Raw genomic sequence first — 13,543 nt, forward strand, 5'->3', positions numbered from 1 at the left:
GATATCTGATATGGATATTGTGCTTGGGTGTAGGGATTTGGCTCAGTAGTGCCCCCAATAGTTAAAAACTAAATGTCCCCACCTTTAAATTCCATGTACACAAACGAAATTTGGTATGCACATTTATCCAGGGTTTTCCCTGCCTATCTAAGACAAAGGCGGGCCACCTGGGTGCTTTTGGCCGCTGCCTTGGTTAAAGCGTGTGTGTGTGCATGGGGGGCATTCAGATGTAGCGTCTTTTGCTCGCACAAACCCATTACTTTCAATGTAGACGCGCGTCATGCATGCTCACAACCCAAAGCGACGCCGTAGCGTAACGGACCTGCTTCTCCCTCTGGTATTGTGTCAGATCCTGGTTCCCCCTCGGGCTGTGTCTCTCCTACTGTTTCCCACGGAGCTCTGCCCCGTTTGAAAGGCGAAGGAAGCCCGTACGTGGAAAGACATGGCCTCAGAGATGTTGAATGTGTATTATAGAAGAGAAACACACATTTCAGGACCATTGACTTGTATCATCAGAACAGACATGTCCTGTGATTTTCAGCCTCCTTTCATATTTAATAGAGGGGGGACAATACCTGACAGTAATATTCTCAGCTGTCAGGATGTGCCTGCTGTAAAGGATAAATATAATCATAGAAGGCTCAAAATCACAGGACGTCTGTTCTGATTATACAAGTCAGCAGTGTAAAGTTCAAGCATGTGGGGGCCTCCTTTCATATTTGATAGAGGGGGGGGACCGTATCTAAAAGTACAGCTGTTAAGATGCCCCCCGCCACAGGCCTTTGCCACCTTGGTCTCGAAAAAACCCAGGGAAAACCAGGGCTGGACAATTATGGCAAAAATAATAATCACGATTATTTTGATTGATATTGAAATCACGATTAATAAACACTTTTATTCATTGATTTCAAAACTCCACCAAAACTCAACTTTAAATATAACTTAAAAGAACAGCCAGAAATAAATTAGTAACAAGTAAACAAGAAAAAAATAAAAATAAAAATAATAATAATAATAGTAAATTCAAATAATAATAGCAATAAAAACAATGAATAAAAATAAATACACTAGGGCTGACCCAAAAAATTTGAAGCTTCGTTCGATGACACGGGATTCGATTGTGAATTTTTTTTCCCCTAATATTCTGCCTTTTTTTTCCTTCAGTTTTTTTGGGGGGGACCTTGAACGCAACACCATCTCCGACAAGGAAATAGAAAGCCCGACGTGCAATGAATGGAGACCTATTATCCTTTTTGAACACAGACAGCTAAATTCTTTCAACAATGTGGCTCAAAATAATGATAAAATAGATTTTATTGATGTAAAATAATATGCTGATGGTGACATTTTCCACCGGTCCGCTGTGCTCTGAGTCTGGTGTCAATGACACATGCTGCTCTGAGTCATGCATCTGTCTGCTTGCGCTGCAGTGCGCGCAGAGGGTTTTACTTTTTAGTGTTAAATCAAAAGTTAAACACTACTTATCAGCAACCAGCAGTGTTTTTTCGTTTGTGAATATTTTTATCTTAATTCTAGGGTTGCAAGAAACCACCTTTTCACCATAATTTCTAAGTTATTAACTTTTTTTGGACTTTTTTCGCTTGCGTTGCCTTGGGGGGCAGACACGACAGCAAACAATTCCTTTTGCTTGACGTCCGTCAACTTGAAGCCAAAATGTTTCCAGATGACTGAAATTGTCCTACCTTTCTTCTCAACCAAAGGCTGCCTTTCTGCCATGTTCTCAATCGCTCGCTCCACATATTATTGATCCACACACATCACACGCTTGCTGCTGCTGCACATAACACAGGTGCATTCACGGTGCTTTTCCAGCACAGGAACTTACATATACGCTGCACCGTGTGGCGCATTAATCGTTTTTCTTCGATTATAATGTTTTTATGATCGTGAGAAGCCAAAATCGCAATCATGATTAAAATTTGATTAATCGTCCAGCCCTAGGGAAAACCCTGGATCATGTCCAGACTTTAAAAGGTCTCTTGGAGCTATACCCTAGACTCAATAGGAGGTCAGACATTTTGAATTAATTGTGCTATTTTGGGGCATTTTTGCAATTTACAGCAGTCATACTTTAACATACTCTTTCTAGAGATTTTTACCCAGTTGCCTCTGCCTCATGGGAATGTGCGAGGCCCCGTTTATCACTGCTTGCAGCTTTAATTACACTTATAATACAATGATTTAAAAAGAACAACTTTAAGTTAACTGAAATGTGCATACAATATTAATTTGTACAAAAGGTTTTAGCACTATACCAGAGAGGTTTACTTCTCTGAGAGAGTGCTTTTAAAGTTCTTGTCACTTACTGACTACGTTTACATGCACACCATATTCCGATTAAGGTCAATATTCTGGTTAAGGTAATATTCCGAATAAGGTGTTTATATGCGCTGCAGCAACTGGAATATTCCGTTTACATGTTAATTGACATATTCCTGTGTTTCGGCGTATTCCAGAAAAGACCCCGGGCTACTGGCCTACCAGAAACTCTCTTATTTAATGCAACACTCAACCTGCGGGGGGCAGCAATAGACGTCATGTGTGCCGGAAATACAGAAGAAGAAGAAGAAGAAGTTGTGTTTACAATGGACAGAAGCTATAATGTTTGTTTCCAACATACCCCTCCATTGTGTTGTCCTACTTGCGCTTTTGCACCACAACTTAACTAAACCACACCTGCGGATCCATTTTGTCCTCAACAAAGGAAGATGAGAGGGCGAACGAGTGTATGGACCTTTCCTTCCAGCTTATGCCCTTCACCCAGCCAGAGCCCCCCTGAGTCTGTGGATGAAGGTACGAAGCCAGTTCTGCTGTTCTCCCCGCTTGCCATATCCATAACAGCACCGGCAACCCAGGATTCCTTGCGAATCGAGCATGCGCAGACATAACTGAATATTTTGGTACGGGGCATTTTCCGATTAAGGTGTATACATGTCACAATATTCTGGTTAAAACAGGCATATATTCGGAATATCCTCCAACCCGAATATGACCTTAATTGGGTTATGCACGTGTTTACATGACTCGTGCGCACCGTAATATTGAGGATATTCTGAATAATACAGGAAAATGGTGTGCAGGTAAACGTAGTCATTGCTTCTGATTTGTTTCTTTGAATAATACCATTATCTTTGCGTATATGACAGCTCCCCCAGCGCACCTGTATATAGTGACCATTTTTGGAGGCAAAAAGGGAACCATGATAACTTTTAAGACTCTGTCACAAAATTGTTTACAAATTTAGAAACGCTTAGCTTTACTTCATAAATATAAGCGAGTATTGGGGGTAGATTACTGCATGGACACCAAACAGCTGAGGACATTGGTTGAGCCATAATACTTTGATGATGATTCATACTCACTTGTTCCTTAGAACTTGCCAGGCCGCCTCGATGTCCGCATACAGGTTTTTCTCAGACGGTTTGCCAGTGCTAACTCCGTAGCCTGAGTAATCGTAGGAGAATACGTTGCAGTTGATCCTGGAGCCGAGGCCGATGTAAAAACTGCACATCTGCCCCAGATCCACGGCGTTACCGTGGGAAAACAGCAGAGTGTACCGACTGTTCGGGGCGCAACGCACAAACATACACCCAACCCGGTTACCCCGGCTGCTCCTAGTGCTGAACACTTCCACTGCATCGAGCTCTCGCTGAGAGTACTGCCAGTCCGCCCGTTCCGTTAGATGTAAGCTAGTTACTCCGTTAGCATCGGTATGCACCGAGTACGTGGGCTCCGGTGGGAGAAATGCTAGCTTGGCCGCGATGCGACTGGGACAGGGCGGACAACAGAATAGCCAGCATAGCTCGCCCAGAGAAAACCCATTCATCCTGGGACCTTGTTCGGGCATTTAGGCACGGGGTTAGGCGGCCAATTCACTTCCGTTGTTATAAAAAGACCGTTCTCTTCCGACTGGATGTCCTATATATTTCCCATTTACAGACTTTAGCAAGCGGTGTTGGAAGACCGATGGCTCGGTCTCTCGGCTTGGCAGCTAACGGTAACGCGCTAGCCGGCTGCAACAACACGACTCGGACTTCATGAAGCTTTGAGATAAACTAAAACGCAGCATTTAAATGTATGTTATTTTGAAGCACAAACAGTGCAGCTACAAGTCTCGACAGAACAATACCGCCCGTGAAACACATTCACGTTACTTGCTATATATCAGATTTTTTGCTAATGTATTGTAGATAAGAACGGCCATTTCCCTGGAATGAAAATAGGCTGGTTATTCCGGGATAACCGGATATCCTGATCGGCTTTTATTTTGTTAGGGTTCGGTTTTTTTTAATGTCATTCAGTTGGCTTACTGTTGATAAGAAATATTTTGTTTGCATAAAAAAGGGAAGTAGGGGTGCCCCTGCCATGTTTCCACGAAGAAATTAAAAGGATTTGAAACTGTAGGCATTGCCTACCATTTACTCACAACGTTGTCTTATACTGTAGCTTTATCATTTTTAACCAACTACCATAGATCAAGAAGCCCTATCAAATTTTATATAATCATCATAAGTAGGGGTGGGCGATATGCCCCCAAAATAATATCATGATATTTCCAGGGTATTTTTGTGATAACATTATTCTTGACGATATGACAACTTAAAAAAAATAAAATAAATAAAAATGTATATATAAAATCTCAAATCCTTTTATTCTTTTCTGGGAAACGTGGTATATCAATTTAATAATATAGAATTGCAACAAAATGAATTATATAGTTTTCCATGTCAACCTAACAGTTTGCTTTCATATATTCAGTGAAAACTAAAGGTTATCGTTGTGTACCAGTTATCACCTTGTTAGTTTCAAAAATCTTGTTAAAGGTCTGTAGTTGCAACTTGGCCTGCTGGCAAACACTTGGAAGATTTAAAGAAATGTTGTTTGCATTCCTTATAAATAAATTTAAGGAAATAAAATGAAACATTTGTAGTGGACTTCTCATCCATTTCATGTGCACGTATTTTTAACACTCAAGGCAAGATAATTATACACAAACTGTGTGCAAATCTTTTCAACAATCAAACAAAAAAAAGTGTCAAGTGCATGTAACAACACAACAGTATGAGAAATGGAAAAAAAAAAAACAGTCCGTATATAACATCAGGAAAGTAAAACTTTTCAGGAAATGGCAACCAGCTAGAAGCCTACAACGTGCATATCCTCTCAGTCTGTTTACCAAAATGAATAATGTGTCCTGTATCTCCTCTTTCTTGGCTTCTGAGCAGCATAACACAGTCACAATACTGATAAAAGAATAAAAAAGGGGGAAAGTTCAAAACAAAGCGTTTCCAGACTTAAACATATGCCTCAGTTCGCGTGCATGTAACAATACAACAGTGTGAGGAATGAACAATAAAACAGTCCTTCACAAATTGGTAATGTCCCCTTCCTGAATAGTGTCATTCTGAAACAGTGTGCTTCTGTAAGACAGTGCTGGAGGTGTGCTTCAAAGTGGTGTAGGTGTAAAATGGCCAGGTGAGCTATACAAATGCTGAGGTGAGTGCATAGGTGCAGGTGGGGGGCCTTGGATATGTGTATACGCACTGCTGCCTCTGCCATAAGGATATGCAAATTGTTGCTGTGACTGGGACATCACTTGCCTTAGCAAGGAAAACCTTCCTTAATAGGGCAGGTAATAGGGCTATTGATGCAATGTGTTCAGTAATTTTGTCCAGTCTATCATTATTACGTTTGTCGGACTCCTCTAGCAGGTCCAGCATACGCCTTTTGAGTAGGAGGTCTTCCTGCATTATTTCTGTGAGCATACACACTTTACTTGCAGTGCCTAAAACATTTACACAGTACTGTATAATGTAAACATATAGGCCTATGTTATAGTTTAGTTTTAGTTTAAATTTTAATTTTTACTGTCTCCTTAAGGAGAAATTCATTTTGGGCATTCAAGAGAACAACATACAACATGGACCACACACCCAACATGGTGAACACAGAAATCAAAAAACAAAGAAGAAAAAAAGCCTTTCATTTCGTTACATTGCATACCTACCTACCTCACATACTTTCTGACACACACACACACACACACATACACACGCATATGTAAACAATATGGCGTGCATTAAAGCACCACAGCATAGTAACATATTTTTAAATGCACTTGTTACAACAGTAACGTGCTCTGCAAAAATGGACAATAAATGCACTTACTTGAAGCATGTCTCGTCTAGCTTTTACCACCGAAGACGATATATCGACGATATATAGCAGTGTCCTCGATGTTTTCAGATTCGAAAGCCTCACTGTAGGTGGACAATGGTGTTGAACAACGAGGATTGAGGTGTCTGTGTCCTCTGACCTGCCCTGGATATCGGCCATCTCTAATCCATCTTCGATTGCGTTGGTGGCAGGCGAACCACCCCACATTTGTTCACATAACTCCAAGTAGATTTAAACAACAAGACCATGGCCACTCCGCCGTCCAGAGTCCACCGCCTGCCTGTATTTTCCCCAAATTGCATTCAGCTTGGAGGTCACCTGGGTCTTCAAAATAATCTCCTTGCTGTGAGGGAACTCCTTCCGTCTTGCCACTTCGGTGGTGGGATACAGTTTTTGAAAAGCCTCGCAAATGTCGGAGTATTTTGATTGACATGACTCCCAGTCAACACTTTCCTGGTATTTCGTCGTTTTGTAATCGAGTGTCACCCGAAGAAGTTATTCTACTTCATCGTCTGACCAGACGGCTGGCTGTATTTTGTCCGGTCTGTTGGAGGAATTGGTAGTGGTCACATGGGGTGTACTCTACAAAGTTGCATCGCTGACTACCAGCCTGGCATGCATACTACAGCGTTTTCAGTCCTTCTAGCATTCCAATGTAAACACAGATTTTTTTTTACTCCGTTGTTGTGTAAACCCAGAAGTACTTTTATGTTTTCGGGTGAAACGTTGTCGTGTAAACTGGGCCTCAGTGTGTGTTTACTGTGTCGTGCTGTGCTGCTGTGCGAACAGCGTGTTTGACTGTGCGTAACAGCAGTCTGTTGATGGTCATTTACACACTGTCCATAACAATAACTATCTCAGGTCAGGCCAGTGCCCCCCTAATATAATGTAGGGGAAACACTGAATCAAGCAAGAAGGCTCATGATACCATTTATTTATTATATTGTAATTGCAAATCGCGATATTGTCTACCAAAATCGCAATTGCACATTTTTATCAAATCGTGCAGCACTATTACTATTAATTTATTATGTTGATCTGTTCTGTACGACATCTATTGCATGTCTGTCCGTCCTGGAAGAGGGATCCCTCCTCAGTTGCTCTTCCTGAGGTTTCTACCATTTTTTTTTTCCCCCGTTAAAGGGGTTTTTGGGGGAGTTTTTCCTTATCCACTGTGAGGGTCCAAAGGACAGAGGGATGTCGTATGCTGTAAAGCCCTGTGAGGCAAACTGTGATTTGTGATACTGGGCTTTATAAATAAAATTGATTGATTGATTGATTGATTGATTGATTACAACCTGTTTGAAAACACTGGCTTTAAAAGTTGCTCTTCTGTCAGTGGGAAAAACTTTGATGGTAAGATCTCACATCACACTCAGAAATTCAATCAAGGTTAGCGTAAGCCTCCTTTAAAGGATAACTTCGGTATTTTTCAACCTGGGCCCTATTTCCCCATGTGTATGTGTGCGTATGATTCATAGGTACAACTCGTTTTAAAATTGGTTCAGTATTGAGGGAGGCGGATGCAGCCGGCAGCTGTGAGGTAGATATGGGGGCAAATGCGTCCCGTATAAGTTTGCGCATTAAAAGTGCTTTTTTTCGCCCCTGACCGGTTCAGATCGCCAGTGCTATCTCTGTAAATAGCATACTAAGCATTTCCCTGACCCTTCACCTCCTCCCGGCTGTGATGTCATCTCGCGAGAGCTTTGCTTGTTGCCGGAAGAAAACAGGGTACGATATATACGAGGGAAAAGTATGCAACAGTAAATGTGCGTCTCGGAGACAATTCTAGGTATCAGTATTACATGCATAAAGACATATTAGTTATACTTACTTGATGGATAGTTGACCATTTGGTCCCTGTGGTTTTGGCCGCCTCCTCCAATTTATTTTAGGCACATGAAAAAAGGTATCCAGCATTGCCCTGTTGATCAGAGGGGGGAAATCCTCTAACATAGTTACACAGCGCTTGGTAGTTTCTGTATCATCCCAGGATACATTGAGACCATGAATATTGGGCAACAGGTCCCACTCGTTGCAACACAGACATTCTTCCTCTGTGGGCATGGAGACACAGCAACCACAGGAGCACCACCAGTCCTCAGGAATTCGCGTTTATGCAGCTGCTGCTTCACCCTCGTCTGCTCGTTGGCCCTCTCTGTCTATCCTCGTCTGCTCTTCAGTTTGTAGGAGCTCCTCGTCTGTATACTCGGGCTCAAATAAGTACGGGCGGCCATCGTAATAAAAGGGCTCATCCTCATTCTCGAAATCGGGTAAATATACCGATGCAGTAGAACTCTCAGCTGTACTCCGGGACAACCAGCGCCACTCTAAGCGGAGCTCAGCATGGCTCCTCTGTTTTCTTCCGGCAACAAGCAAAGCTCTTGCAAGATGACGTCACAGCCGGGAGGAGGTGAAGGGTCAAGGAAACGCTTAGTATGCTATTTACAGAGATAGCACTGGTGATCTGAACCGGTCAGAGGTGAAAAAAAGCACTTTTAATGCGCAAACTTATACGGGACGCATTTGCCCCCATATCTACCTCGCGGCTGCCGGCTGCATCCGCCTCCCTCAATACTGAACCAATTTTAGAACAAGTTGTACCTATGAATCATACGCACACATACACATGGGAAAATAGGGCCCAGGTTGAAAAATACTGAAGTTATCCTTTAAGCTTCAGTAATTTGCAGGCACATGCACAGACAGACCCCTGGTGGTGCTCAAGCACCTGCCCTTTTGCCCTGTGTAGATAAGTGCCTCTTTTTTGTGAGACATTTCTTTTTTCATTTCTTTTTCTAATTCAATATTTTAGTTTTCAAATTTGGCCCATGACATCAATTATCCATTAAAAGTGTGTTGTAACACCCGACAATTGTATTTGAGTTTTCATTCTGCCAGACCACAACAGCCCCTGGCCCTCCCTAATCAACGTCCCTTGTCACAGTCACCCAAATTAACTCACTTAAATCAAGCACCGTGCAGAGCAGCTTCACGTCTCCCTGTGACCTGCCTTCATTGACAGCCAGGTAACAGGTGTTTGCCCAAAGCCTCGGTATTGTTTGTAACTGTTGTGAGACTGAACTATTGAAATATCTCAACACAGCCAGACTAATTTAGGCAATAATCTACCATTAAGCTTATTAACAACCAAGCAAGACTGGTATCAAATTACTGTCCCCTCCAACTCTCTGGCTGATTCAAGTTCATCAACTGCCCAGTGTGAGCAGAGACAGATGCCAAATTGCTTTCCCTCTTCCACATGTCTTAAAAACCAAAACACAACTCCAAATAATGTATAGATGTCCCACACTGCAGCTACACTGATTCATTTAAATAAATCTGAAATGCGGTTTGGTGTTGCACATGCCTTGTGCTGCAGGCATTTGTTCTCTGGGATTCTTAATGAATATTTAAAGCTTATTATTATTAGGCTATTTTAAATATTAGTATGTGACTATTTAATGAAATCACAGCAGTTGTCTTGCATTCACAAACTTTATTGTTTACAAATTCTTGGGTGGTGGATTGAGTTTAAAAAAACTTGAATTTAATTTCATTTCTGAACCAACCAGACATGAAGAATTTAACTGATTATATTAAAGGGTTCTGATGAAAAAGTAACAACAAGAGAAAATATTAAATAAGCCCTGCATTTAAGGCCTGAAGAAAAGAACCATGTTTGTAAGAAGATGAATTTGATGTAAATGAACCAAACTAACCCTCACAGGAATCCTCTCTCTTCAGCACTCTCTTAACTTTATATTGAAGAACTTTGAGGTGGAAATCATCCTCAGTGTGTCGGTGTGTCAGAGCAGCTTCTACTCTGTACATCCAGAACCATTTAAACCTCACTGCAGAACACAGTCCCCCATTTTTACATAGTAACACGTGTGTTAATTCAGCAGACAACGTGAAATGAGACAAGTTCATCTACAGGGGAATACATATTTAGAGTTACTGCATTATATTCTATTATAGTTTTACTTGGATTTGTCACCTGCCACCTGGATTTTGTTTCCTTTAAATAAATAAATATATTTCCACCATGAATTGATGCAGAAAAATTCACCAGAATGCAACTCAACTCAGGCTGACCTTCTGTTGATTCACTTTCACTCGAGTCAAAGCTTTTGTGTAGAAAATGAAAAGAAAAGAATGTGTTCTTTGCTTTTGCGCTTTTTTTTTTCTGGTGTGAAAACATTCGGTTACATTGTAACCTTGGTTTACCCCCCCCCCCCCCCCACTTAAAATCAATTTTCAGAAAAAATATTTGCGGCCTGGTAGCACGTACCTGGGGTCCAAAACTTTAAGCATGTGAATAAACCCCGGTTTTTCCATGTATATATGGGCACCATATCTCTTGCAATATACATCATGACTGCATCTGTGCCCCGACCCCCCAAACCCCCTTTGAAGGTCAAGTTAATTTTATTTAATTTTATTTTCTATATAGCGCCAGATCACAACAGAAGTCATTTAAGGTTACCTTTCATATAGAACAGGTCTATACCTTGTCCTTTTATTAAACAAACTAAATAGCCTTATGTTATTTTTCTTATTTACATGACGCCATGTCATTTCTGTCTCTACACGGTGCACGTTTACAATCCTCCTCTGCTCTCTATGTCGCGCAAGGCTGCCCCGATGCGCGTGCATACACACACACACACACACACACACACACATACACACACGCACAAGAGCATGGCTAAGCTGACCACAATTTTAACAAGCCCGGAGTGGAGCCTGTGTTGCATTCAGGCGTTATCACGTAAATAACAATTTTCGTAGGGAGCAACACCTCTCCAACTCAACAGCATGCCTCTGTTTGAGGTGCTGCAATGAATTGGTAGTACTGCTACCTTGGGTAGCAACAGCCTTCAAACACACTTTGCAGAGGGATGCTGTTTGTTCTGTGTCTGATGCCACAAAACCGAACCAATTCCAAATAACTGAAGAACTCGTTCCCTTTCTTGGGGGCGTGAGCCCACTCTGAACTACGGGAGCTCAGCGGGGAGCATCGGTGGTGGATGTTAAAGAGAAACTCGATTTTCATTAAAACACGACCTAAACTACAAATTCGAATTAATCAATAAAATTGATTTGTCACCCAGCCCTAATTATACCCATCTGGGGTAATTTAATAATCTTTAAGACACACCACTTTACGTGGCTGGCATGTGCCAGGCTATGAAAGCCCCACTTTGCGCATGCACCCACTGATTAACATTGATTGGAATGGGAACCGAGTGGCCTTGAGCCTGGGGAGATAATCTCCCCACTCAGAGATCCAAGGTTACAATGTAACTGAACGTCCTCTATCATACTGAGATTATCTCCCCACCCAGTAGTTCCATCATAACTATGGGAACCCTTTAAGACACACCGTGAGGGGCCCCAGGAAACAGAGCAGATGCAGGTCCACAAGTGCCCCCCCTGGTATTCGAATGAGATGTCCCGGCCACAACAGAAAATTCCCAATAGGTGTGTATATAAGAAAAAACACCAATGAACTATACACAAATGTACAACATCTTGCACATTCAACTGTCAGTGACACCGCCAGATGCTGTGTGCCACTGTCATGGGCGTGGTAGTGGGGGGAAAAGTGGACCTGACTACCCAGGGCCCGAGTAGGGAGAGGGGCCCATGAAAATCCTGATTTTTTTTTTTTTTTTTTTTTTTGTGATGTTTTTATTTCGAATGAATTGGGCCCTCCAATTAATTGGTGTCATAATTTATTTCAAATATATTGATAACATCAACTGAGAGAAAGAACTTTATGTCACAGTCCTCCCACATATTGGACATTCTGGGGGCCCCCTCTTGGAGGCGCAAAATGGTTTAGTCCGCCCGACAGCGACCGGAGACAAGTGTAACGTCAGTGAGCCCAGATTGAATGACCTGGGGGCTAGACATCATGCTGCCCAAAAAGCATAAATCGGGGTATCAAAAGAAGAAAGAGAGGAAAGAAAAAGAAAGAAGGCAGAATGAGGGGAGGCAGCTGTTGACTGCTTTCTTTCCCAAAGGTGAACCGAGTTTGCTTGTTATGCAAAGTCCAATTAAAGTTAACGTAGTCCACTCCAGACAGCTGCTGCTGATGTTTGTATGCTCACGTGAGGTCTTTAGCTTAGCTAGTTGCCAACCAGGCTGCTTGCGGCTGTAAGTATAAAGACAGTTATGGGCCAGCTAACGTTAGTTGTCAACATTAACCAGTTTCAGAAACAAACAGTGGCGCTGGCGCAGCCGCAGCAGCTGGAGCAGCAGGAGCAGCAGTGGCCAGTCCTGGTGGCTCTTCTGAAGATGAGGCTGAGATTAGAGATGAGCAAAGACAAGGTGAGATCGTTGTTCAAGTATTCAAGGGCGAGCTCCCCCCCTTACGTTGGTATGTTGGTTCGCGAGGGAGAGAGAGAGAGAGAGAGACAGAGACAGAGAGAGAGAGAGAGAGAGAGTAGCGAGAGAGAGAGTAGCAAGAGAGAGAGAGAGCGAGCGCTTCCCGACATGAGTGTTGGTTCACGCACGGAGAGAGAGAGAGAGAGAGAGAGAGAGAGAGAGAGAGAGAGAGCAAGTGAGAGCTGCTGACTGGTAGAATTGCTGCCTAAATGCGAGTTGTTTACCTTAAGTTTAAAGTAAGTTAGCCTTTTGGTTCAGTGCGTGTGCTATAGCCTATTGTCTACTAACACAGCAGAGCTGAAAGTGAAACTCCGTGCTGAGACTTAATAAATGATCCACCTAGCAATATTTCTGCTGCATATATCAACATGTAAATAGCTTACCAATATCACTGTAGGCTCAAGTGCACACTAGTAATATATTAATTGAGCAATAAAGCAATTTATTATTTTTGTCTGGTAAAAAGCCTTAGCATTGCAGTGCAGTGCTGTGCTTAAAAGCTATTGCCAATGCTCAATAAATTCATAATGTTACCAAAGCCAATGAATAATCATGTTAAATAACTGTGATCTCAATATCATTCAAAAATAATTGTGATTATGATTTTTGCCAAACATTTTTGCCATACATAGAGATAGAGAGAGAGAGAGAAAGTGAGAGAGAGATAGGTGTAGGTAAGAACATAGAAAAACAATTAGCTATTCCTCTCAATCTGGCTGAAAAATGACTTAAAACATTTTTGCCTCTGCAACTTGCTGACCATGATGAATACTGTGTGTTATAGCAAATAATTAGGCTAGTCTAAGCATCTATTGTAGGAAAGCATATTTGATGTTTACTTCACGTTTGACTTTTAATGAACATATTTGCAACCTTTCACATTATCTTTGTACTTGTTCTAAATGGTAGATGTCAAGCGCTGGCAAGCGCCCTCTTGTGGATACTTACC

General features: G+C 42.0%; 1 protein-coding gene across 3 annotated transcripts in view; it reads right to left on the minus strand.

The window, feature by feature from the left end:
- abhd17c (abhydrolase domain containing 17C, depalmitoylase) overlaps positions 1-5,099 on the minus strand; it is a 47,739-nt gene extending 42,640 nt beyond the window's left edge. For all 3 annotated transcript variants that reach the window (XR_013488161.1, XM_033620627.2, XM_078162226.1), the window contains exon 1: positions 3,384-5,099. Coding sequence is in view for 2 of the 3 variants with exons in the window: in XM_033620627.2 (XP_033476518.1) it covers positions 3,384-3,868 (485 nt within the window). In the remaining variant the exon portion in view is untranslated. The remainder of the gene's footprint in view (positions 1-3,383) is intronic.
- Between the last annotated feature and the right edge of the window lie 8,444 nt (positions 5,100-13,543).

Source organism: Epinephelus lanceolatus, chromosome 2 (genome assembly GCF_041903045.1).
Source record: "Epinephelus lanceolatus isolate andai-2023 chromosome 2, ASM4190304v1, whole genome shotgun sequence".
Classification (NCBI taxonomy): Eukaryota; Metazoa; Chordata; class Actinopteri; order Perciformes; family Serranidae; genus Epinephelus; species Epinephelus lanceolatus.